Source organism: Ursus arctos, unplaced genomic scaffold (assembly GCF_023065955.2).
Source record: "Ursus arctos isolate Adak ecotype North America unplaced genomic scaffold, UrsArc2.0 scaffold_2, whole genome shotgun sequence".
In the NCBI taxonomy this organism is placed as follows: Eukaryota; Metazoa; Chordata; class Mammalia; order Carnivora; family Ursidae; genus Ursus; species Ursus arctos.
In genome coordinates this window covers 61,489,646-61,515,157 of record NW_026622874.1, presented here as the reverse complement: position 1 = coordinate 61,515,157, position 25,512 = coordinate 61,489,646, and the positions used below count along the sequence as shown (strand labels likewise).

The window sequence follows — 25,512 nt, the reverse complement described above, 5'->3', positions numbered from 1 at the left end:
CAAAGGTCCGCAGGGGTGATGGCTCGACGCTGCCCTCAGTCCTGTGCCCTGGTATTTGTCCCTATGGTCCCAAGGCCAAGGGTGCCCTGGGAGCCCAAACTTTCTACGTTAATTGTACTTCCTGCTCCCACCCCACCCTCCCATTATGTCTGTCCCCTGACCTTCAAACTTGTCTTCTTTTGGCCCATTGGTGGTCAGTGTGTCAAGTACAGAGGAGCCAAGCAGACGGGACGGTATGTCCTCCTACAGGTGCAGGGTATGGGGTGTGCCAAGGAGGAGCGGTGCGGGGACTCCAAAGGCTGATCCCGCCCCGGGAACTCGCAGGTCCTCAGAGGAATCAAGGCAGCTGTGGACACCAGAGCACCCCGAGCTGGCCCTCCCCAGCTGGAGACCTAGGGAATAACAGACCAGCCTGAGCACCCAGGGAGCCTTCTCCTGCCCCTCACAGGAGCCTGAAGAGCTCAAGATGGAACTAGGCAGGGACGGTGACCGTGGGCGGCCTCCCCACTTTGCTCATTAGTCCTGCAGGGCCTGTATCTGGCCTGGCACGGGTGCTCAAAACCCTTCAGGAAGGGAAGGAGGCTGGGAATGCACGGAGAGCTCTCGGCCCGTGCAGGTGTCAGGCTGCACCCTTGAGAGCTTAAGGGTGACCTCCAACCTGCCCCTGTCCACTTCTGCTCATCTGATACCCCAGAAGCCACAAAGGAAGTCATGGAGGGCAGTCAGAAAGGAATCAGGGAAATGCAAAGTAAAACAGCAGTCAGTAAGATATGATTTTATACACATCGGGTTGGACATACACCAAGTCTCAAAACACCAAAGTTGGCAAGGCTGGGGAAAGGGAGCTCTCAGGTTGCTGGATGATACGTAAATAGGTACAATAGCTTTGGAGAGTGACGGGATCAGCTCACCGGAAAGTTCCAGTCACTCCGTGTCTAAATGTACATTCCGGACAAATTCTGCCTGTGAGCAGCCTGGAACCCTGTATGAGGCTGTTCATTTACTAAACTCAATACAATGGGTTGAACACCTACTATGTGCCAGGCACACTTCTAAGAGCTCAAAACTGACCATGCATGAAACACAAAAATCTTTCCCCTGTGGAGTGTTTAAATGGCCAAAATCTGAAAACAATTTTAAAATATATTGTTAGGAGAATGAACGAACGCTGAGCTGGATACACAGATGTTGACATAGCTAAATCTCAGAAACAGCGCTGGGCGCTTTAGAAAGAAACTCTCAGAGTATGCGGTACGGAACCCTTCGTGTGAATTAAAACAAACACTGTTGCAAATTGCTTACGGATACATACATAGTTTATAAAATTAATGCTTCTGCTACCCACCAAACTCAAACTCAGGGGCCTGCTGGAGGGTCGGGGGTGGGGGAGAGTTAGTGAAGGAATAGGGAGAACTTCAACCAAACTCTGGAACGTTTTATTTCCTCAAAAGAAAAATCTGAAGCAAATACATACGTTAAAATGCTAGCGTTGTACGTTCTGCATGTTAAGCACATCCGTGTTCGTTTTCGCATCCTGGGTCCTTTTCAGTCTGAGCTCAGGGCGGGGAAGTTGTTTGTATTGATTTCACTTTAGAAAACAGTTGGTTGAGAGAAGGATTGAGGTCACAGCCCCCAGCGACCCAGGGCTGGAGCCCACCCGTGCAGTGTCTCTGGGGTCCCGCCCGCCAGGGCCTCCGGCAGGTGCAGGCGCGGCCCCGGTCACGGCGAGCGGCGGGGGGGCCCCCTGGCGGCGAGACCGAGCGCGGCAGCCCCGACGGCGCCCAGTCCGCCGCAGGTGCAACGGAGGAGAGCGCCTGGCGCCTGCCCGCTGGCAAGGTTGGAGAGGCGCGAACGCTCTTCTTCCGAAATGCTGCTTTTAAGGGTCTACCCTGGAGAAACAAATACGTGCCAAAGGAGACGTGTACAAATGTTCTTTGCAGGGGCATTTAGAATGGCCAAAAATCGAAAATGGCACCATTATCCATCATGAGGAGAATCTATAGCTAGACGCACGTATCCAATGAAAGCCTGGAGGCGGAGGGAGTGACAGCTACAGCCACGTGTCAGCACGGACCCATCGCCCAAGCCATGCCCCATCCTCCCGCAATAAAACACCATTTACGTAAACTATAAACATGCCCCAAATAACTATAGTTGAGGGACACACACCTGTCGTGAAAAGTGTAGAAACAGTCATGGCCACGACTGTACCAAGTTCAGGGGTTACTTCTGGAAGGGAGACAGGAGGGTAGAGAGGGGGCGGGGTTTTAGCTGATTCCATACTACTTTCTTTAAGAAAACAAAAATCTAAAGCAAATGTGACATTTGGGAATTAAATAGAGCTGGGGGGTGGGTACAGGTGTTTGTGTTACCCACTTTGATTTCCAGAATGTTTCATACCATTACACACACACGGGCAGAGCCCAGAGGCGGTCGAAAGAGCCGTGGGGGCCCAGAGGAGGGAGGAGCTGTGGTTGCTAGCAGAACCAGCACAGAGGGAGAAGGCGGTGGCCTCCCATAAGGCCGGAGAGGGAGACAGGGCCCAGCCTGCCCTGCATGATACAAAGGGACATGTTTTATTCTCTGGTGATGGAGAGACAGTGGGAGTTTAAAGCAGAGGAGTATTTGCATTGGGTCTGTTTAAATTCTGAGTAGGTCACTTCTTTCTTCCGTGTGGGAAATGCATAGGAGACAAGACCAGGGGCTGGGAAAAGAAGAGAGGAGGCTCTCCCAGCAGCATAGCCAAAAGCTGTGGGGGCTCCCCGGAGGTGGTGATGGCAAAGACGGGGAGAGCGAGGGGGATCTGAGGCACACTTTGGATTTGGAGAGGAGCCAATAGAACTGGGGGAGAGATCCTGGTGAGGGTGACTCTGGGGTTTCTGATGGAGTCACTGTTGGCAGAAGCAGAGGGCAGTGCGGGTGCTGGAATGAGCCTTCTGGGTATGCGTTCTTCCCCAGTGAAGAGGAGACAGTGCAGGGTTTGATTTGGGGTGTTCGAGAGTGACCCAAGGGGAAGAAGAGAGCCTACCTGTAGATTCCAGTCTGAAGTCCACAGGAGAGGTCGGTCAGGTCAGGAGATAGGAATTTGGGGCCACCACACGTGGTTTAAAGCCCCAGGACTAGGGCACAGTGGGCAGTGGACAGAAGGGAAGGGGAGGGTGGGGAGGACGCCCAGGACTGAACTCGGAGGACCCGTCCCCCACCATGTGGTGTCCAGAAGAGGAGGATCCGGCCAACTGACCGAGAAGGAGCTGCCTGGGAGGCGGGAGAAAGTCAGGAGGGGGCAGGATGGACGCCAGGGAAGAAAAGGGACGCTGTTGGGGAGGGAGGCGGGGTTTGGCCATTGAAAATGCTGCCCTGCAGCCTGCTCATCAGAGGGCGGGTTGGAGCGGACACCGCGGAGTCATTGTGATGCTGACCGAGCGGTTCAGGGGTGTGGCGGTCACAGCCAGACCTTCCACGACAAGAGGGGTTGTGATCGCAGCAGAGGAGATGTGGATGCAGGTGACCCTGCAGAAACCAGGCAGCAGAGGGAGGAGAAAGGTGGGGTGGGAACTGGAAGGAGCGAGCGAGGCCAAGCGAGAGGTCTGTCTTGTTGGGGATGACGTCTGTGCCTCCATGTGCAGACGAGGACAGGACCCAGAGGGGGATTGGTGGGGGGACAAGAGGGGAAGGAAGGCAGGGAAGAGCGCTTTGGGAGGAGGGAGCAGAGCAAAACCTAAGCCCCAGGACAGATGCAGCTGAGCCAGGGTTCCTGTCTGACTGCAAATGCCACGCTCTTGCCCAAATGTCTCATTGCCTCTTCTTAGTTTGTTCCTGCTCCCAGGCATCCAGCTCCTGGGCCCAGCATGTGAAATCCTTTACAGCCACCTCCTCTAAACACACGTCTCACAGGCTTTCCGCTTCCATCTGGGCTCCATGTCTACCCAGGGAACTGGAGGAGAAAATGAGCAAACTGCAGAAAATGAAATCTGACCTATTTTATGCATTCTGTATAAATGCATGAAATAGATTATGTTTGACAGTGGTAAACAGAGAACCCAAAAAAATCCAATTTATCACTTTAATTATATATGCTTTTCTTCCTCGATCTCCAGGGAAGAATGCGCCTCCATCCACTTCCAGCCCCTTCTGCAGAGCTGTTTCCGACTTTCTGAGCCTACTTTTGGTGACCCCGGGCTTCTGGCCAAGGCTGCCCTATCTGGAGCTGAGCAATGTGTAGCGTGCTGCCCAGGATGATGCACGCGGGGAGGAATACGATGGGCGTGCAGACGTGAAAAGCAAGGACATGGTGATGGGGGTTGGCTCGTGATTCTAAGGAGCAGCACAGAGGAAGTAGCAGGCCCGCCAGGAAGGAAGAAAGGTACTGAGTTATGTGGATGCTAGGCTGACTCAGAGTCAACCGAGCACCTTTAGGTCAGGAAATATCACCTACAATCCGCCGATCTAGGAAGAGGAGAACGAGAGGGTGGGAGGGACTGAAGGAGGCCACATGAGACCCCAGTTTAGCACCCCTCCCACCGCTCCCATGCAGGAGCAGGGCCAACACTTTCCGTCAGTCTCCAGCCCACACCCACGCTCTGTGCCAGGCACCAAAGTTACAGCAAAGAACAAGACAAACGTGGCCCGTGCCCTCAGCAAGCCGGCAGTCCCGGGGGGATGCACACGGGAGGAGATTGGTGCCGAGGGATGGATGGACAGATGGCCGTGCTACCTGCGGCCATGGGAAGCGTGTGCACCTGACCCAGCCTGGGTGGGGCACAGTGGTCAGGTATGTTTTATAAACTGAAATCTGGGGCACGACCAGGCTTTCGCCAGACTGGCAGTGGGGGCGGGCAGTGGGGCAATGACACACCACAGAAATACAAAGCCTGTGTGTGTGCACACACACATACACGATAGCTGTCATTCAAAAGGGTCATATTCAGGGCAACATTTTTGCTGAGCTCATTTGCGCTTTGGGGCAAATGAGAGGCATGAGACCAGGTTTCAGACTTGCACAGCAGGGTGGCGAGTCGGCTGTGGACCAACACGGGCAACATCAGAAAGGGACCAGGATGGGAGGCAGAGGCTGGGTCCAGTCTTGACACACTGAGTTTAAGGAGCCTCCGAGACCCCATGCATATGATCCCCTTACCCAGTGTTCTGTTTACATAGAACTTTCTCTATGTGCCCCAAAGCCAAACGGATTGGGAAGCACGCTGGGTATTCCTGAATCCTTGGATTCTAGGTGAGACTCCCCAGCATAAAGGCGCTTGGTTGACTCTGAGTTAGTCTAGCATCCAAATAACCCAGCACCTTATTCCTTCCTTCATGGCAGGGGGAGGTGATCAGTTTCTTGGGGGGCCACTTCATCCGTGCTGTTCCTTTGCATCACAAGCCCACCCCCCTCCCTGTCCTTACTTTTCCCGTCATGCACACACATTACGTTCTACCCCCCAGGTAAACTGTTTCACACCCCAAACACGGGGTTGCAGCCTGCCTTGGAAAGACACACCTGGGGCTGTTGCCTTAGAGGCCATCATTCACATCTCATCACAGATGAGAACAGTTAGCGAGAGTGCAGAGCACAAAGAGAAAGGGGCCTGGGGCCAGGGTCCGTAGAACTCATTCAGAGCTGCCAGAGCAGGGAGGCTGAGAGAGCGGGAAAGAGTGGCCAGAGAGTGGGGACGAAAACCAGGAGAGGCGGAGAGGTGTCCCCGTGCCCTGGTGCCCAGTGTTTGAGGAAGGATGGGGTAGTCCGCGGTAACAACGGAGTAACAAACAGGAGAACAAACACCTGTGCGCCGGAGATGCTGAGACAGGAAAATCAGTATGGCCCTGGAAGGACGCGGCTCCTACGAAGACCGAGAGGTGGGGCTCCCATTCAGGTTGGTGGGGGGAGGGGGCGCGGGTGTAGACACTGCTGTGTGTGCAACGCTGTAATCCTCTCCATGACACTAGAAGTCAGAGGTCGTCATTCCCTGGTTACAGGCTGCACACCTGAGTTCAGTGAGATTAGGCCACGGCCCCGGGGCCTCCGCTTAGTAAAGCAGCAGATTAGAACCCAGAATTTTCCGACTCCACAGCTCCTAACAGTTATGCTTTGTGTATCTTGAAGCTCATAGAGTGCGAGGCCTGGAGACACAAGCAGGAATTAGACGTGGCCCTCGCCTTTGAGGAGGTCACAGACTGGAAATCGAGGAAGACAGTAAAACAATCGCCATGCAGTGTGGCAAAATAGAGTAATGGAGGCATTTTTAAAATACTTGAAGAAGCACAAAGATTGTACTGAGTATGAGCCTGTCTCCCCTGGAGGCAGTGGTGGGCATTGAGCAAGGGCTAATCAGCTCCCCAGTGGGGCGGCTGTCCGTATGGCCACAAGGGGTCGCTGCAGACCTAACACACACACACACTCTCTCTCTCTCTCTCCCCCCCTACCTCCCTCTCTCCCTCTCTCCCCCTCTCTCCCCCCTCTCTCCCCCCTCTCCCCCCCTGGCCCTTCTGGCTCCTTCCAACTGCTTCTAGAAGAAAAGTGGAGAAGGCGGAGAGAGAGTGTAGTGATCAGAGGCCTCCCAGGGAGCCCTCCCTCCCACTGCAGGCCAGCCCGGACCTCCATCCTCAGTGTGCCTCCACCTTCACGACTCCCCTCTTTTCAGCGTCCATCCTAAGGGTGAGGCTAATAGAAGCCGAGGTGGGGGGCAGGCTGCAGGGGCTCCAGGCTTCCTGGCGGGCTCCCTCTCTGCAGCTGACCCCATCAAACACTTCCTATCTTGCCGGGCACGGCCGACATCCAGTGAGACAGCCACTGGCCACATGTAAGTGCTTACATTTAAATTACGGAAAATTAGGAACAACTAAATTCCAGTTCCTCACTCTCACTGGCCGTTTCGAGCGCTGGGTGGCTACGTGGGACTAGCAGCTGCCGACCGGACAGCCCAGAAAACATCTCCACTGCCCGGCAAGCTCTGGTAGCACCACTCACACTTCTATCTCACTGGACCTTCACAGCAACCGGATGATGGACAGGGAATCGTTTATCCGCCTTAGACCCTGAAGTCTCCGCAGGTTCTGGTCCGGAGCCAGGACTGAAGCCCAGACAGGCAGCTCTGGGGTCCACCAGGCTGTCCCCACGCCCAGAGCTGCCCCTCGTCCCAGCTGCTGTGCTCTCCCCTCTACCTCGTGCGAGTGGGACTGATTCCCAGTCCCCCACAGCTGTCCCTCACAGCTGCCCCTGACAGCTGGGGACTCCTGGGATTTATGTACCCCCCCTTTTTTTTAAATTGAAGTGTAGTTGTCATGCGGTATTATATTCATTTCAGCTGTACAACATAGGGAGTCCTCAGTTATATACGTTATGAAGGATAGATCACCAGGATAAATTAGCTACTGTCCGTGGTCACCGTACCAAGTAGTTACATATTATTAACTACATTCCCAATGCTGTACATTGTAACCCCCGTCGTATTTACTTCATAACTTCAAGTTCATACCTTTTAATGTCCTCCCTCTAGTTTGCCCATCCCCCCACCCTCCTCCCCTGGCAGCCACCCGATTGTTCTCTGTATTTATGAGTTTTTTCTGTTTTAAGTCGTTGTTGTTCGTTTGTTTTGGTTTTTAGATTTCAAATGTAAGTGAAATCATACTGTATCTGTCTTTCTCTCTCTGACTTATTTCACTTAGCAGGATACCCTCTGGGTCCATCCATGTTGTCAAAAATGGCAAGATTTCATTCTTTTTATGGCTGAGTAATAGTCCATTGTGTATATATCACATCTTCTTTATCCATTTATCTATCAATGGACACTTAGGCTGCTTCCATAGTTTGGCTTTTGTAAATAATGCTGCAATGGACATAGGGGTACATATATTTTCTCAAATTGATGTGTTCGTATTCTTCAGATAAATACCCAGAAGTGGACTTGCTCGATTGTATGGTATTTCTCTTTTCAATTTTTTGAGGAACCTCCATACTGTTTTCCATATCCACCCTTTTGCCTTCCCACCAACAGTGCATGAAGGTTTCCTTTTCTCCACATTCTTGCCAACATGCGTCTTTTTTTTTCATCTTTTTTTTTTTAAGATTTTATTTATTTATTTGCGAGAGGGACTAAGAGTAAGTGGAGCAGAGCAGGCAAGAGGGAGAAGCAGACTCCCTGCTGAGCAAGGAGCTAGATGTGGGGCTTGATCCCAGGACCCTGGGATCATGACCTGAGCTGAAGGCAGACGCTTAACCAACTGAGCCCCCCAGGCGCCCTGCCAACATGTGTCTTTTTGATAAGGCCCTTCCAACCAGGTGTGAGCTGATGTCTCACTGTGGTTCTGATTTGCATTTGCCTGATGCTGAGTGATGTTGAGATCTTTTCCTGTGTCTGTTGGCCATCTGCATGTCTTCTTTGAAGAAACATGTTCAGATCCTCAGCCCAATTTTTAGATTGTTCGTACCTTTTATATATTGAGTTGTATGTGGTTTTTTTTTTTAAGATTTTATTTATATATTTGAGAGAAAGAGAGGGCACAAGTAGGAAGAGTAGTAGACAGAAGGAGAGGGAGAAGAGGAGAAGCAGGCTCCCCGCTGAGCAGGGAGCCTGATGCGGGGCTCAATCCCAGGACCCTGGGATCGTGACCTGAGCTGAAGGCAGATGCTGCACCAACTGGGCCCCCGAGGCACCCTGAGTTGTATGAGTTATTTACATATGTTGCATATTAACCATTTATCAGTCATCTCATTTGCAAGTGTCATCTCCCAGTAGGTTGCCTTTTCATTTTGTTGAGGGTTTCCTATTTTGTGCAGAAGCTTTTTAGCTGATGTGGTTCCATTTGTTTGTTTTTGGGTTTTTTCCCTGGCCTGAGGAGACACATTCAAAAATATATCAATAGGGGCTTCTGGGTGGCTCAGATCAATTAAGTATCTGACTCTGGATTTTGGCTCAGGTCACGAGCTCAGGGTCCTGGGATTGAGCCCTGCCCTGGGCTCCCAGCTCAGCGAGGGGCCTGCATCTCTCCTTGTTCCTCACCCTCTGCCCCTCTCCTCTCTCTCTCTCTCTCTCTGTTTTGATTACTATAGCTTTGTAGTATCATTTGAAGTCAGTGAGCATAATATCTTCCACTTTGTTCTGCCTCAAGATTGCTTTGGCTACTGGGGGACTTTTGTGATTCTATACAATTTTTAGGATAATTTTTTCTAGTTCTGTGAAAAATGCCATTGGTATTTTGCTAGAGATTGCATTGAATCTGTAGATTGCTTTGGGGAGTATAGACGTTTTAACAATATTAATCCCTCTAATCCACGAGCACGATACACCTTTCCATTTATTTCTGTCTTTTTCAATTTCTTTCATCAATGTCTTATAATCTGCAGTGCAAAGGTCTCCTTGGTTAATTGTATTCCTATGTATTTTATTCTTATTGAAGCAATCGTAAATGGGATTATTTTCTTAATTTCTCTTTCTGATAGTTCATTATTAGTCTTTGGAATGCAACAGATGTGTGTATATTAGTTTTGTATTCTGCAACCTTACGGAGTTCACTTTTAGTTCTAACAGTTTTTTGGTGGCGTCGTTAGGGTTTTCTACATATAGTATCATGTCTGCAAATAGTGACAGTTTCACTTCTTTTCTAATTTGGATGCCTTTCATTTCTTCATCTTGGTCTGATAGCTGTTACTAGGACTTCCAATAATATGTTGAGTAAAAACGGTGAACATGGGGGTGTCTGGGTGGCACAGTCAGTTCGGCATCTGACTCTTGGTTTTGGCTCAGGTCACGATCTCAGGGTCATGAGACCCAGCCCTATATCAAGCTCCACACTCAGTGCAGAGTCTACTGAAGACTTTCTCTCCCTCTCTCTGTCTCCCCCTTCCCCACTCTTTCAAATAAATAAATCAATCTTAGGAAAAAATGGTGAGAATGGGCATCCTTGTCTTGTTTCCGATCTTAGAAGAAAGGCTTTCAGCTTTTTACTATTGAGTATGATGTTAGCTGTGGGTTAGTTAGAAGAGGCTTTTATTATTTTGAGGTGTTTTCCCTCTATGCCTCCCTTGTTGAGATTTTTTTTATCATAAAAGGATGTTGAATTTTATCAAATGCTTTTTCTGCATCTATTGAGATGGTAATGATTTTTATCTTTCATTTCGTTACTGTGGCGTATCGTGTTGGTTGATTTGTGTGTCTTGAACCGCCCTTACAGCCCTGGAATAAGTCCCACTTGATCATGGTGTGTGATCCTTTTAATATGTTGTCGAATTTGATTGGCTAATATTTTGTTGAGAATTTTTGTATCAGTATTCATCAGAGATGTTGGCCTATAGTGTGTGTGTGTGTGTGTGTGTGTGTGTGTGGTGCCTTTCTCTGATTTTGCTTTCAAGGTAGTGCTGGCCTCATAAAATGAGTTTGGAAGTCTTCCTTCCTCTTCAACTTTTTAGAATAGTTTGAGAAAAATAGGTATTAATTCTCCTGTTAATGTTCAGTAGAATTCATCCGTGAAGCCATCTTGTCCTGAACTTTTATTTGTTGGAAGTTTTTTGATTACTGATTCAATCTCCTTGCTAGTAATCAGTCTGTTCACATTTTCTATTTCTTCTTGATTCAGTCTTGGAAGAATTATAGTTTTCCAGGAATTTATGCATTTCTTCTAGATTGTCCCATTTGTTGGCATGTAATTGTTTGTAGTAGTTTCTTACAATCCTTTGTACTTCTGTGGCGTCAGGTGTAACTTCTCTTTAATTTCTGGTTTTATTTATTTGGCCCCTCTCTCTTTCTTGATGAATCTGGGCAAATATTTAACTACTTCGTTTTCTTTTCAAAGAATCAGCTCTTAGTTTCATTGATCTTTTCTATTTTTCTGTCTCTAATTCATTTATTTCCACTCTGATCTTTATTATTTCCATCCTTCTACTAACTTTGAGCTTTGTTTATTCTTTTTCTAGGTCCTTTGAGTTAAGTTTAGATTGTTTATTTGAGATTTTCCTTATTTCTTGAAGTAGGCCTATATGGCTATGAACTTCCCTCTTAGGACTGCTTTTGCTGCATCCCATATGTTTTGGGATGCTGTGCTTTCATTTTCATTTGTCTCAAGGTAGATTTTTGATTTCCTCTTTGATTTCTTCATTGACCCATTGATTGTTTAGTAACATGTTATTTAGCCTCCACGTTTATGTTTTTTCCAGTTTTCTTCTTGGAATTGATTTCTAGTATCAAAAAAGATTATTGATATGATTTCGATCTTCTTAAATTTGTTGAGACTTATTTTGTGGCCTACCATGTGATCCATCCTGGGAAATGTTTCATGTCCACTTGAAAAGAATGTGTATTCTGCTATTTGGGGATGGAATGCTCTCTATGTATCTATTAAGTCTACAAACCCCATCTAGATGAGTATTCTCCCCCTACCATTATCCTCCCCACCTCCTTCTAGCCCTGAATTTTCCTTAGAGTTTTAGTATTATGGGTTTGATTCCTATCCCAACCCATCTCCATCTCGGTTCAAGATCAGCCTGGGTGCTGGAAGATTCCTAACCTATCAGCAGCCCCTAAGGTCACCTTCCTCCCCAAGGGAATGGTATGCAGCCAGCTCAGCTCAGAGAGCCAATTCCACTAACGCCTTTAAAAATGCAGCAACATCTCACTGTTCAGGGGTAGAGTGAGAAGTCAAGAAGAGTTCACACGCCCAAGCAGCCAAAACCTGGTGAAAGCAGCTAGGGTAGAAGCTTCAACTGTTCTGCACGCAAAGCACAATAAGTGCTTGCAAGCTAGACCATTTGCGGTTGACCCGTCTCTACCTTAGCTGCAGCCTTGCAGAGCTGCTGCCCCACACTCTGGACCTGCAGCTGAGCAAACGCACACACTACTCAAGTCAAGAGATCTGTTGGAAAGAAAACAATAGGGGAAAATGTACAAATGTTAACATCTTAATGTGAGTAGATAAGATATCCACCATGTTCACCTCTCTCCCAATCAACAGAGTCACATCAGACGTGCCTGCCAGTGTCAGATTGTTTTCCCACTTCCAGTGAATCAGGGAATCTAGGGCACAAAAAGTTAGAAAGTTCACACTCTCCATTCCTGTCTTTGGCAATAAGCACACTGACTTCTTCCCAGGCTGTATGGAACTTCTCACCTAAAGACTTTCAGGAAAAACCTTACTGTCAGAAAGTGCTTCCTGGTATTTTACCCTCCATGCTTCAGTTTAAACTCCCATGTTCTGTCCTCAAAGGAGGTGAGGGTGTGTGGCCTCCTTTTCTGTTGAGGGCTTATTAAGTCGTTTCCAGATTCTATCTGTTAAAAGTGATGCTGCTATGAACATTCTTGTATATGTCTTTTGGTGCCAATATAAATGTATTTCTGTTCGGCATGTACCCAGGAGTGAAAATGCTAGGTCAGCAGGTATTTTTATGATTCATTTAGATGTTGTCATGCAGTTTTCCAAAGTGGTTGTACCAATTTACACTCTCACTGGAGGTGTACAAGCGTTCTAGCTGCTTCACATCCTCACCAACACTTGCCTGTCTCTCTTGACAGTTTTAGCCTTTCTCATGGGGGATGTAGTGGTGTTTCATTTAGTTTAAATTTGCACTTCCATAGTGATTTATGAAGTCAAGCTTCTTGTTCATTTGGCACTTGGAGATCTGCTTTTGTAAATTACCTATTCAATTATTTTACCCATTTTTCCAATGGGTTGTCTGTCTTTTTCTTATTGACTTCTAGAAAGTCTTATATTCTGGATATGGGTCCTTTCTCAGCCATGTGTATGGAAAATATCTTGTCACCCTGTGGCTTGCCTGTTTACTCTCTTACTGGTACGTTTAAAGGAATAGTTTTCAAAATAATAACCTGACAGTCTTAAAACCTCAGATTCAGAAACTCCAGCCCATTCTACTCCCACCTCACCAATCCCTGAGTTCCTCCTGAACTGATGGTCCTATGTACCATTTTCAGGATTGCACTTTTCCACCTCATTGCCTTGTACAGACACATTTCTCCTTGGATGGGGGGAAACCTGGAGAAATAGAGGTCACTCAGGGTGGGGGATGGATCATCTTAGGGTTTGCAGAACTGTGCTGCCTTCCAAGCTAAATGATGTTGAAATCACAAATTCTGGCAGCTTCTGCATCTTTCCATAGCCTTGTCCCATCTTAGTCTATTAGCATGAGCTTTTCAAAGCCACGGAGAGTGTTCAAAAGTGCTTACCAGTAAATGTCCTGACTCCTTGCATCACGGTGAAGAAAGTTCACTTATATTATACCCCTTCAATCAAAGAGGAAATACTAATTTGAACTTTTAAAGTTCCTTCCCCACTTCCTCTATTTAGTGCATGAAGCAGTAACACCACCTACATCATAGGGGTCACTCACCCACCCCTAGGCCTGCGGCTTAGATGCTCTCCCCTCCACCCTGACTTTGCATCTGGTTTCAGCTGGATCTATGTCCCTCCTCTGTGCCAGGGAGGCCTCATGCTGCTCTGCAGGATTGTGCTGTTCTTCGGTAAGTCACCGAGCGTGAGCTTTTCTTCTTGGGCACAAAGACTGTAAGTCAGTTATGGGACTTCTAATTTTACCTTTCTGGGTTCAAGTGAGTTTTATGGCTGGAGTTTGAAATGAGTGTGTGCACATCGGTGTGCTTGACAGAGATGTGGGGGGGGGGGCTCCCTGATGTTTCCCATCTCATTTTCCTTGGTCCTTGGAAGGGCAGGCCTTCAATGCATCAGAGCTAAATTAGGGAGGCAGAAAATCACATTCTGAGGCCCAAAGACATGTTTACCCCATCAAATAAGATTAAATTACGCATCAGGCTGTCTCAAAAGGAAAACGAAGTTATAGAAGGAAAGAAGGCTTTGGGTGGGGAGTGGGCTGGAGCGATTAGGGAAATGGGAAAAGGCAGTTCTGCACATCTTGCTCAGCAATAGGAAATGGGCTTTTACAAAATGATATGCTGTTAAGAAGCCTCAGTGTTTTCTTAGAAGCAGTCAACGATGACCAGGCTTCTCATCTGGTCAAGAGGCTTTGCTCTGACCCTTTACAAACTGGCCATCCCCCTTCTGCTTACATCCTCTCTCCCTTGGGGATGAGGAGGAGGGTCTGTTTTGGGTCTGACTGGTCCTTGGGGATGGTTTGAAGGATCAAATCCATTCTCCCAGATCTGTATCTCTCTCCTTGACGCACCTCCCCAGGGGCCAGTCACCCATGCCAGTGACGGAAAGTCTGCTCCTCCGACAGTAGAGTATTATGGGGTGGGGAGAGGGTCACTAGGCCCCCCAGACTCGACTCAGTCTCAGCCACTATTACCTGCTACACTTAGAAGGAAGAAGTCTGGGCATATATTCTATTTCGCTTTATAATTTCTGTGTTGATTTATTTTTTGTTTTAAACTTGGTCCCAGTAGTTTGCTTATTTGTTTGTTTTCATTGAACCAGGAAAGCAAAACCACTCCTAAATCTGATCTCTTCCTGGACAGAGTTTGTGGGCATTTGACCCTGTGAGGAAAACCCTTGTCCCACTTGGTGTTCTTCCTTCCCCCACATCGTCGTTGCCCTGTGCGTTTATGAATGACCATTTGGACAAGTGAAAAAGTCTAATGGTCATACCGGGAGCAGGGGCAGGAAGGCCTAGTGCCTGGATATACTCCGAGGAAAGGCTTTCAAGGGCAAATCACTACCTTATGAAAGGACCAGACCTTGATGGACTTGAATGGGCAGAGTCCAAGCACTTTCCAACTTGGGTCCCATGATCTGGATGGGAGAGAGCAAATGAAGAAGAGAGAGAGTTAAAAACTGGCTGACTAGGGGACAGGGTGGTAGAGGTCCCAGGCATGATGCAGTCACACTCGATGCTTGGGGACCCCAGAAAACCAGCCTAAGCTGCTGGGACCCCAGGGCTGGTTATGGAGGAACAGAGTTACTGTAAGCTCAGACCTGCTATTTCCTCTTACATGTGGGCAGAGACAAAGAAGGAAGCCCTGAAGGCCTGCTTTGTAGCACGTAATGTATCTCATCTAACCTTTAGAATCATGGGAGGGTATTTTTTTAATCCTATTAAATAATTGAGGATACTGAGGTTCAAAAAGTTATGAAACTTGCAAAGAATTACCCTGCTAACAAGAGCAAAACAGAGATGCAAACCCAAGTCCACTTGGAGCTTTCTCCATCCCACCATGATACCTCCAGCAGGGCTGTGGTTGGGTTCTAATCAAGTAAGACTGGAAAATAAAATTCATTTCAAGTGTCTGGTGGGGCATGTTCACACAACAAATGGTGTCTATTACTACTATTGACCATCAGGGATTCGAGAGGCCCGGGGCCCTGACGCTGAACGTGCTGGTACACGGCCGGTGTATTTGAAGTTTAGGAGATGAACCTTAATTTTCTTCTGAGCCGAGCATTAGCCAAGTTCAGTGCCAGGACTGGAACCCACCCTCTGTAGACACACACAACGCCCATGACGAGTGTCTCGGGGCTCCCACAGCACCGCCACTCCCAGCACGCGGGAGCCGCAGCTTGGCAAAGCAGCACGTCCGATGAGCTAGAGCTGTCGTGAGCTGGTCCCTTCTGCTTTGCTGAGACCTGCTTCCCTGGTCTCTCTCATTCCCATGAATTAGTCCCACTTCTGCCTGAAGTCTCTCCCCCTCTTGTAAGCTTTGCCCATCGAATACTTGAAGACTACTGTGTCCCTACTCGGCTGTGTCTTTCTCAGATAAGTATCTCCCGACCCCTCGAGTGGGGAACGGTTTCTCGGCCCTGGTCTGCTTGGTCTCGATACACGTGGTCACTGGGCCAGGAGCTGGTCCTTCGCCTCCCCCCCACCATGGCCTGACCAGCGCCAAGGTCAGCCGGGCTGTGGCCTCCCTTGTCTGGGACTCTGGTGTGCGCCTTATGCGATGGCTGTGTCACCACCTCATCTACCCCTACCAAACTGGGGTCCGTGGTCCCCTTTGTAGGAAGTGCTGTAACCCAGCCGCCGCCCCTTGTGCACCCCGCGGCCAGCTGTCTTCATCACAGACACCGGGTCTGCAGGCACAGCTCCCAGGTCTCACGGCGCAGGACAGCAGCTCATCGGGGCCTGGGGACACGAGCTCCTCTGAAGGGTCTCTCTGCTCTCTGGATGCCTCCTCTCTTGTACGCTTCTGTGCCCTCAGCCCTGTTTACTCATCACTTTGAAGCTGCAGAGGTGTTTTTCCGGTAAAGAGGGGAAAGGAAGAGGGGCATCACTACATTGCAAGGTTTTAGTCACTCTGAGGTCAGGCCTTCTTTCTTTTTTCAGTGAATTCGGTAACCACGTTTCCAGGGAGTGGGTCACTATATGCAACCACTCTGTAAGGAAGCAATGACTGTCACACTTCCTATCACAGAGACGGAATCAGGAATTGAAGGCTATTGGGATTCTAACGGTGCGTCCAAGTTCACACAGAAAGAAATGGATTCATGAGTCGAGTTCAGGTCATGTGATTCCAAATCCTGCCCGCTTCCCACTACAGCAAGCTCAGAGGAAAAGAGGTGTTTAGATGGGACCAGGGGGAGACGGAGGGATGGCAAGAAACACATAATTCTGCACACACTGAGAGCCTGTGGATGAGCTAGCCGTGAGCTGAGCAGAGAAATGAAGCTGAAAGGCTCCGTCTGGGTCCCAGGCCGTGTGGACAACGAGGGTGACAACATGTGAATCAACACGCCAAACAGCCACATCTCAAGCCTCCGGTGAGAAGGTCTTCACCCACCCCTCCCAAGGCCATTGCCACATTTCTCGGTGTCTCCACAGCACCTAGGACCGGTCAGTGTGAAGGACACAGTGCGAAGGGCCTGAGGACAGCTCGCCTGACTGTGCTTGGCGCTATGCCACTCGTTGCTTCACCCCTTGTCCCAAAGTCTAGAACACTCTCCGCCACTTCGTGTCCAGCTGTGCCCCTCCATCCCTTGGGCTACTCATGCCTGTGTAACCTCAGTCATGAGTTCAGGTCCCACACTGGGCATGGAGCCTACTTAAAATTTTTATTTTTAATTAAATAAAAATAAAAATTCTGCTCTGAGCCAGTCAATGGAGCATGTGGACTGTTGATCTCAGGGTCATGACATCAAACCCCATGTTAGGGGTAGAGTTTACTTAAAAAAAAAAAAAAGCAATGAAGCAAAAGCATGCTTAGGTCAATTACATAAAAATATTTTGGGACACCTGGCCGGCTCAGTCAGTAGAGCATGTGACTCTTGATCTCGGGATTGTGAGTTCAAGCCCCACATTGGGTATAGAGATTACTTAAAAATAAAATCTTTAAAAATACTAATAAAATAATAGATAGATAGATAGATAGATAGATAGATAGATAGATAGACAGACAGAAGCATTAGGGACACCTGTAAAGGTCCTGCAAACACAGTGTGTGACGCATTGGCCCGTTTGTCATTCTCTCCCCGATCCCAGCTGCCAGACCAGGTCCCTCAGCCTTCAGTGGTTCCTCACCTCCTTCATCTGTCACTTCCATGCCGGACTCTCCAGAGCTCTGTAGACAGATCGGGCCACCGGACTGCATGGTCTGTCTTCACGCTCTGAGCTCTGTCTGCAGGTGCAGATGGGCGCTCGGACCCACCAGTGCAAGGGTCCACTCTCCGTCTCCTCCTTCCCGTGCCCTACCCCATGTGGCTGGGCACAAAGGAAAGCCTGTGAGTGTTTATTCAACAGAGGCTTGTTGAACACAGACTATTCCTTTTTTTTTTTTTTTTTAGATTTGATTTATTTATTTGACAGAGAGAGAGAGACAGCCAGCGAGAGAGGGAACACAGGCAGGGGGAGTGGGAGAGGAAGAAGCAGGCTCACAGCGGAGGAGCCTGATGTGGGGCTCGATCCCAGGACTCTGGGATCACGCCCTGAGCTGAAGGCAGGTGCTTAACAACTGAGCCACCCAAGCGCCCCAAAACACAGACTATTCCTGGCACAGATCCTAGGTGTGGTGACGTGACCATGGCCAAGACCCACAGAGTCCCTGCTCTCGTGGAGCTTATATTCTAGACAGAGGGAGACAGGTGATAACAAGTAGGCAATTTAAAGAATAAGATAACTTCAAATAGAGACAAGTGCTCTGATGATAATACAGTGGAGTGTTGTAATAGTGATTGAGGAGAATTATTTCAACTGGGGGTCCCAGGAAGACCTAAGGGTGTGACATTTGAACTGAGATAGGGCAAAGGATTCTAAGCAGTAGGTCCAACATAAAAGCTAAGTGGCTGGGGGGCTAGGGAGCTGATGGGCTGGGGGGACTGAGTGCCTGGGGGGCTGGGTGTTTGGGTGGCTGGATGGTTGAGTGGCTGAGTAACTTGGTGGCTGGGTGGCTGACTGGCTTGGGGGGCTAGGGGGCTGGCAGACTGGGGGGTTGAGTGGCTGAGTGGCTAGGGGTCTGGGGGACTGGGAGGCTGGCAGGCTGCGGGGCTGGCTGAGTAGGTGCCGAGGGGGTTGGGTGGGTGGTTTTTTGAATGGGTATGAACACCCATTCTTGAGGTGACAGGCCTCTTTGTGAAAAAGTTCTTTCTGCTACTTACCCTAATTCTATCACTCTGTTCTCTTACAGTTCCCTGTGTGGGGCAAACTGGTGAGTCTTACCTATGTGAATTCCAACTCCAGATATGTCTCTGGGCCAAAGCTTAACTGATGGGCCGTTGGATCCCCTGGAAACATCTTCAGAGCAGCAGACTAGGCCCATTCCTCAGGGGTCCTGGCTGATGCCCGGGCAGAAATGAGACCTGGGACCCCACTGGTCTCAGGTTGAGGATAATTCTAGGTGATTCAAGTCCCAGCAAATGGCTCGGGGCCTCATCTTATTCCCTTATAAATGGCACTGACCTCTGTCTCCTCCTGTAGCCCTTCATGGGTGGGGGGAGAATTGGGTCAAGAGGAAGGAAGTAGAACAAAGATGGAAGGAATTCAACTCGACCTAAGCTTGGCGATGTTGGAAGGGCAGTGCGAAAGGAGCCGAGGAGGAGGTACGAGGGACAAAGACCAGAGAGAAGGTGCAAGGAGAGCAGGGGAGGGGAGGGGAGAGGAATAGAGAAAAAGGCAGGGAAGAGGAAGGAGGGAGGAAGGAGGGGAAAGGAAAGCAGAAGCCCGGCCAGGTCTGGCATGAAGGCCTGGGGGGTGGGGCAGCCACACAGGTGTTGTCCAGGAACCTCTATCCCCAGGGGAGGCCTGAGGCTGGGGGACCAAGGGAGAAAATGGGTTGAGGGGACATGCGGCTCCAGGGTGACCCCAGTCCTGTGTCTCACAGGCTGGCTGTACCTCCGAACCTGGCCAGACCCTGTGTTTGAGGGCGACACCCTGATGTTGCTATGCCAAGGACGGAAGAACACAGCCCTGTCCCAGGTCCAGTTCTACAAAGACAGAAAATTACTCCGTGACCCGAAGGCCACATGGTTTCTGCGCATGGGGACAGCGACACCGGAAAGCAGCGGCCAGTACAGCTGCACTGGGAAGGTGAACTTCATCGCATACCTGGGCACACAAAGGTCAGAGATGACCACAGTTCAAGTCCAAGGTGAGTCCCCAGATTTGGGGAATGGGGGAGGTGGGGCTAGGGTGCCGCTCAGGGATCTGATCTCTAGAGGTCAGCAGCTCTCTGGGCAGCAGCCCTCCCTCTGGCTGCCCCTGATGCCGGGCCAACCGCAGAGCTCTGAGATGTCCACCGTGCTGTCCTGATGTCCTGCCCCTGTGGGGCACACCTGGAGACCGGGAAAGGAGGGGTATGCCCTGGGCCGCCGAAGCACCCTGAGCCAGCCCTGCCACGCGGTCCCAGAGACCCGGGGCCAGACCCTTCCCCTCTGGGGACCAAATGACCTACAAGGCCCTCTGGCTCTGGCTCGGGATTCCAGAAGGGCTGGGGCTGTAGTCATGAGATGAGAGGTGGGTCCTGGGGGGACAATGACAGTGTCTCCCATGGGGCACGGGGCTGTGGCCCGGGATGTGCCCTAGCTTAGACCCCCGCCTCTGGGGACTCACAGTTCAGGAGTCTCCCCTGAGCCTGGGCCTGCTTCTTCCCAGAGCTGTTCCCGCCTCCAGTGTTGAGCGCTGTCCCTTCTCCCGAGCTCCGTGAGGGGAGCCCACTCACCCTGAGATGCCAGACGGAGCTGCACCCCCAGAGGTCGGCCTCGAGGCTCCTCTTCTCCTTCCACAAAGATGGCCACACCTTGCAGAACTGGGGCCCCCACTCAGAGCTCTGCCTCCCAGAAGCCCAGGAGGGTGCCTCTGGGCTTTACTGGTGCCAGGCCACCCGTGAGGGCAGCAGGGTCCAGAAACAGAGCCCCCAGCTGGAGGTGAGGGTGCAAGGTAAGTGGGAAGGGACGGGAGACACTCCCAGGGATCTGGGCTTCAGGAAATGGGACCCCTGGACCTGGGGGAGGGGTCCCCGGGGAAGGAGGGGCCAGGAGCCTGGGTGTGTAGCTGAGCCTCCGACCCCATGTGCCGCCCCAGCTCCTGTGTCCCAGCCCTTGCTCACCCTGAGGCCCAGGTCCACTGGCCTTGCCGTAGGGGACACGGTGGAGCTCCTCTGTGAGACCCAGAGTGGCTCCCCTCCAATCCTGTACTCGTTCTACCTGGACGGGAATATCCTGGGGAACCACCACACTCCCCATGGAAGAGCAGCCTCCTTCCCCTTCACTGTGATGTCAGAGCAGGATGCTGGGAACTACTCCTGCCAGGCCGAGAACAGTGTCTCCAAAGAGACAAGTGAGCCCACGACACTCTCCCTGGATGGTACGTCTTGTCCCCCACCCGGGCTCTGAGCCCCAGCAAGCTGGCAAGGGTCAGGTCTCACCCCTCTGTGTACCCCCCACCCACAGCCTGCACTGCATGAGTGAGCACGGACCCTGCGTGGGGTATCTGTCCCCTGAACCTGGAGGGAAAGCACGCGAGCCAGTGCCGGGGGAGCGTCGTATATGGTCATCAATGGTGTTGCCCGTCCGTGCTGGCAACCCCTGGACCGTCCCTCATTCCACCTACCAGCCTCCTTTAGGCCACACGTTCCCCCTGATGCCAGCCATTCTGCCCCGTGCCCACCTGGGGAACATTTCTGAATTTCATCCTCAACACTCATGGTCACCCCAACTTTATCCCCCAGGTCCTCGGGGCTTGTCCACCCTCACCAGCAGCCACTGGCTGGTTCCTTGTCTGTCTGCGAGCCTGCTGGGTGTGCTGGTCATCGCCACCGCACTTGTGGCTTACTTCAGACCCTGGAGAAAACCTGGTCAGTAGCCTTTTTGACTTTCTTAGTGGCCGAGTCCCTATGCCAGGCACTGCCTAGCCTTTGGGAGCCAGTGTCTGAGGGGACCAGCTGCTTCCTCTTGGGGCGTCGGGTGGGAGGAGGGACTTCTCTTTACATGTCACACAAAGGAGGCCATGGAGGGACACTTACAGCTTCCAAAACACACAGACACACTGTCTCACACCCCCACCACACTCAGAGATGTGTACAAACACACGACCGCACGCTTGGGCCTGAACGGAGGCGCAGACAGAGGGACAATTACAGCCAAACGCAATGCACGTCAGAGTCCTTCATGCTTGAAAGACCATCTGTGGCTGAAGAACATGCCAGGAAAACCCCAGGCCGCCAGCACTCGGTCAGACCAGAGCTCTGCTGAGCAGAGGGGAGAGGAGGAAGGGGAACCCCCGTGCGGGTCTGCGTGCTCAAGAGCGCCCCCACCTTGTCCCGGGCTGGGCCCAAGGGGTGCTCGGTGGCGGAGGTTCACTCATCAGAAAGGAAACGTGGCAGAGAGAACGGATCAAGGGCCTGCACCCAACACTGCTGTCTCCTAATTCTGCGACCTTGGCCGTTCCCTGTAGGAGTCACCACGTGTCTCCCTCTTGGGGTTAGTGTGAGGGTTTCAGCTAAGGGGGTGACAGCCACCTGATCCCTGCCGTGTGCGGTGGCGTCTAGTGGGGCTCGGTACATGCTTCCTCTAGTCTACGTGATTCCAGATCCTCCTCTCCTGCCCAGTCATGAGGAGGAAGCAGGAATGGGGGCTCTCACCCTGGGGGGCTCCACACTTACTCCTATTCTAACCTGTCTTCACCTCAGGCCACATTTAAGGGAAGGGCTAAAATGCCAAAGCTTTTTGGTGCCAGCTTATTCCTAGGCCTTCAAACCCACCAACAGAGACTCAAATCAACGGCCCCTCCTCCCCGCGAGGGGTATCGTTCTTCTTTTCCACTTGCCAAGGGAAGAAGTGGGTGCTCTCGGAGGCCACCAGAGCTGGGTTCCTTACTCAAGTTGGCAGCTCCTTCTGTTAAGGAGTTTGTGATGAGTTTTTCTGGAGCTGGGCCAGACTACTCCGTGGGAAAGACCACCCAGTCGTGCAGTCCAAGTGTCCCTCCCCGAGCGCCAGCCAGGATAACTGAAAGGACCTCTCCCCAGCCCTGGACTCCCTCCCCTGCCTTGTCAGCACCCCAGTTAGGGCTCGGGCCTGCCTCCAGCTTCCTCTCCGCTTTCAGTAGTCTGTGTCCCACAAACCTTCGCTCTCGCCTGGAGTCGGGGCTCCATGGAGGAGCTCTTGCTTTGGGGTACCCCTGTATGTAGGAGGAAGATGGAGGCTGGCCCAGAGCTCGATGGGGAGGCAGCTGGAGTAGCAGGCCAGGAGCTGAAGGTGTGTGGCTTCTAGCGCCCCTGCACCTGCAATAAAGCCTCCTTCTAGAGGCCCAGCCACTTACCTGGCCTCAGGAACACATGTCCCTGTTCCAGGCCCCTCCAGGTCAGAGCATTAGAGACAAAGCAACGCAGCCCAGCTGTCTCCCTCAGCCCCAGACAAGACGGTGGGGGGCGGTCACTGCTGCAGGCTCCTCAAGAGGGGGAAACCTCTCACAGGGAATGACAGAACCCCCTCTTCATGCGCAGCCTCTGCCGCGGCAGGGCCCCACCCCCCCACCCAGCCCCCACCAGCCTGGGAGCAGCTGGGCTCATCGTATGAAGGAACCTGTCTCTCAGGAAACTAGGGCTCCTGGGGGCCGTCCTGGTCCTCTTACCGCAGAAACTCAGAGGCACAAAACCTTGAGACTCTCACACAGAAAACCACCTTCAGGCCCACTGCCAAAGCTTCACAAGGAAAACAGTAGGTCAACAGCTTTGTTCCTCACACCCGGCTCTGGAAGGCTCTTAACCATCACCAGATAGCGTGTCCACTCCCCCGACAGACAAAGCACATGCCACCACCAAAGATACTCGACACCTGTGTCTCTGAAGGCACCTTGCACAGCATTTTGGCCAATGCTGGTGTCACTAGTACTGTAGACAGTCATGCAAGGGGCCACTTCAAAGTAGCCCTGGCCTAGGCGTGCCCGCTGCTCTCACTATTTGCTGAACAGTGGTCGTTTACTAGCCGTTGTCACACCCCGTGTAAAGCCGAGGTCTGTGGAATTCCCGGAGCTCTGCAGTGAGTGGAGACCCAGAAGCACAGCCCTGGCGAATGAGCAATGAGCACGACCGGATGTCTCATAACCGGGAGCTTCTCACAGTCTCCGTAAATGCACTCCTGGTTTTAGAGGAAGCACATTTCCCCCCATCCTGCCAGCGATCCTGGCGCCTTCTGGCCGTCAGAGCTAAAGAACGTTTCTTGGGCACCAGGCATGAACCGAGCGTTCTAAAGTCCACGTGACCCCATCCCTGTCCCAGGAGCTAATTTTTAAAGTTCTGTACGCACCTGCTTTCCCAGAGGCCACATGCTAGTGGAGAAAAAGCACATGAACTTGCGTTAAGATTCTGTCCCTACCACTTACCTTGTGTGACCTTGGAGAATTGCCCTCTCCCAGCCTCAGTCACCTCACCTCCAGATGATACTATGACGTCATCGTATCAACCTTTGCAAGACGGTTGCAAAGAATATCAGACACCGAAGAGTTAGGGAGAGAGGCTTTGTTGCCCTCCAGCGCCGTGCGGGCCGCTGGGTCGGGCCCTGTGCTGCGCAGTAGACATGGTACCTGAATTCCCTGGCCCGGCGTCTGGCACATGGTGTGTGGCCGAAGTTAATAGCTTTTCCTTCTGAGAAGCAGCCTGACTGGTGAGTCTGGGCCCTCTCCATGCAGGGGTGTGACCCCTCCTTTCTGACCCTGCTTCCTCCCAGTTTGTGATTCCCATGGGGCCATTCTACCCTCGAGGGTAGTTTTCAAAGGAAACATCCTATAAAAATTAACCGTGTCCAGACCTGTGAATTAACCCTCATAAACAAACCAGCCTCAGACCTCCAGCAGCCTCCACTGACTTCCTCTCTCTCAGACTCTCTACCCCCCACCGTCCAGCCTGCTCTCTGAGGGAACTCAGAATCATGCCTTTGTGTCTCCTAGGGCCCCTTCCTAGCCGGAATCTGCCCCCAGCCCCAGGTGGAGAGCAGCACCTGCTGTATGCCAACGGTAAGGACCATGCCTGCTCTGTCCCTGAAGACGGAGAAGGGACTCTGAGGGGGCTCGAGGAGAAGGAAGCCCTGCGAGCCCCACGTCTCAGGGAACAGTCATCGGGGAAGGAAGGGGATGGCTTCTGGGGAGAGCGTGAGGGGCCAGAGCTATGAAGCTGGGGGAGGGACAGGGAAGTAGGAGGGAAGCCTGGCCTCCAGATGGAGGGCAGGGAGGGTTTAAACCAATAGTTGGCAAACTCGGGCCCATGGGCCAAATCTAGTCCACCAAGTACTTTTGTAAAGAAATCGAGTCCACCAAGTACTTTTGTAAAGAACATTATGTATGTACTGTGTGTGGCTGTTTTCGCACTAGAGAGCCGAGTAGTGGCAACAGAGAATGAATGGCCAGCAACGCCTAAAACATTGACTCTTTGTTACAGAAGTTTGCCAACCTCTAGTTGAAACAATGTCAGGGTTGGCGAAGCTGCTAGAACCTGCCGTGGGGGCAGTCAGCTTCCGCTAAGATGGATATCCCATATTAATGGCCACCTCCCACTTCCGGTTACCACCATGACAGAGCCCCTGATTGGCTTCTCTCCAGAGGTGTCTTCAGGACACTGATGTCTTGAGGTGGGAGAGCAGGTGGGTCCTATTCAAGCCTCATTCCTTCTTTCAGTCACTCGGCAGAATGAGAATGAGGAAGTTGATATTTACTCTTCAGTGACTATTGTCCCAAAGGAGAGTGAAGGTGAGTGATCTCAAACCAAACTTGACATGTTTGCTAACGTGAAGGGGAAGTTTGGGGCCTGGGTTGAGGTAGTTGACGACTGTCAACATTACCATTTTACCACCACAACAATTACCATTATCATCTCTACCACCAACACCACCAACAACAACCCACCACCAACAACACCACTAACAACCCACCAACAACAACCCACCACCAACACTGCTATGTCCACCATAAGGACTCTCTTCAACATCATCTCCACACACCACCACTGCTGGCACCCTTTTTCTGAGCACTGTGAAGGAACAAAGGAAAGAGAGAAAGTAATGATGCAGTTTGTCTTTGCACCAGAGTATAAGTCTCGGCAGGACCTTCCCAGCTCTGAGAGGAACCAAGAAGACCACATGCTCCAACCACAGAAACCAGACTCAGACGGCAGGGACGGGGAAGGCTAG

The 25,512-nt window shown here is 51.2% G+C and overlaps 1 protein-coding gene across 1 annotated transcript; it reads left to right on the top strand.

The window, feature by feature from the left end:
• The first annotated feature begins 235 nt into the window (after positions 1-235).
• FCRL6 (Fc receptor like 6) lies at positions 236-25,512 on the top strand. Its single transcript, XM_057315102.1, has 11 exons — positions 236-256; positions 1,690-1,836; positions 13,421-13,460; positions 18,525-18,545; positions 19,218-19,484; positions 19,988-20,272; positions 20,417-20,698; positions 21,063-21,188; positions 24,278-24,343; positions 25,001-25,072; positions 25,409-25,512. The coding sequence occupies exons 1-11, from the start codon at positions 236-238 to the stop codon at positions 25,510-25,512; spliced, it is 1,431 nt and encodes a 476-aa protein (XP_057171085.1).

Excerpts from the sequence above, each read along its gene's own strand:
- FCRL6 (XM_057315102.1), top strand. The coding sequence starts at position 236 with ATGTCCTCCTACAGGTGCAGG. Across the intron at positions 1,837-13,420 it reads GGCGCCTGCCCGCTGGCAAG|GGAGGCCTCATGCTGCTCTG; the intron begins GTTGGAGAGGCG and ends CCTCTGTGCCAG. Across the intron at positions 20,273-20,416 it reads GCTGGAGGTGAGGGTGCAAG|CTCCTGTGTCCCAGCCCTTG; the intron begins GTAAGTGGGAAG and ends GTGCCGCCCCAG.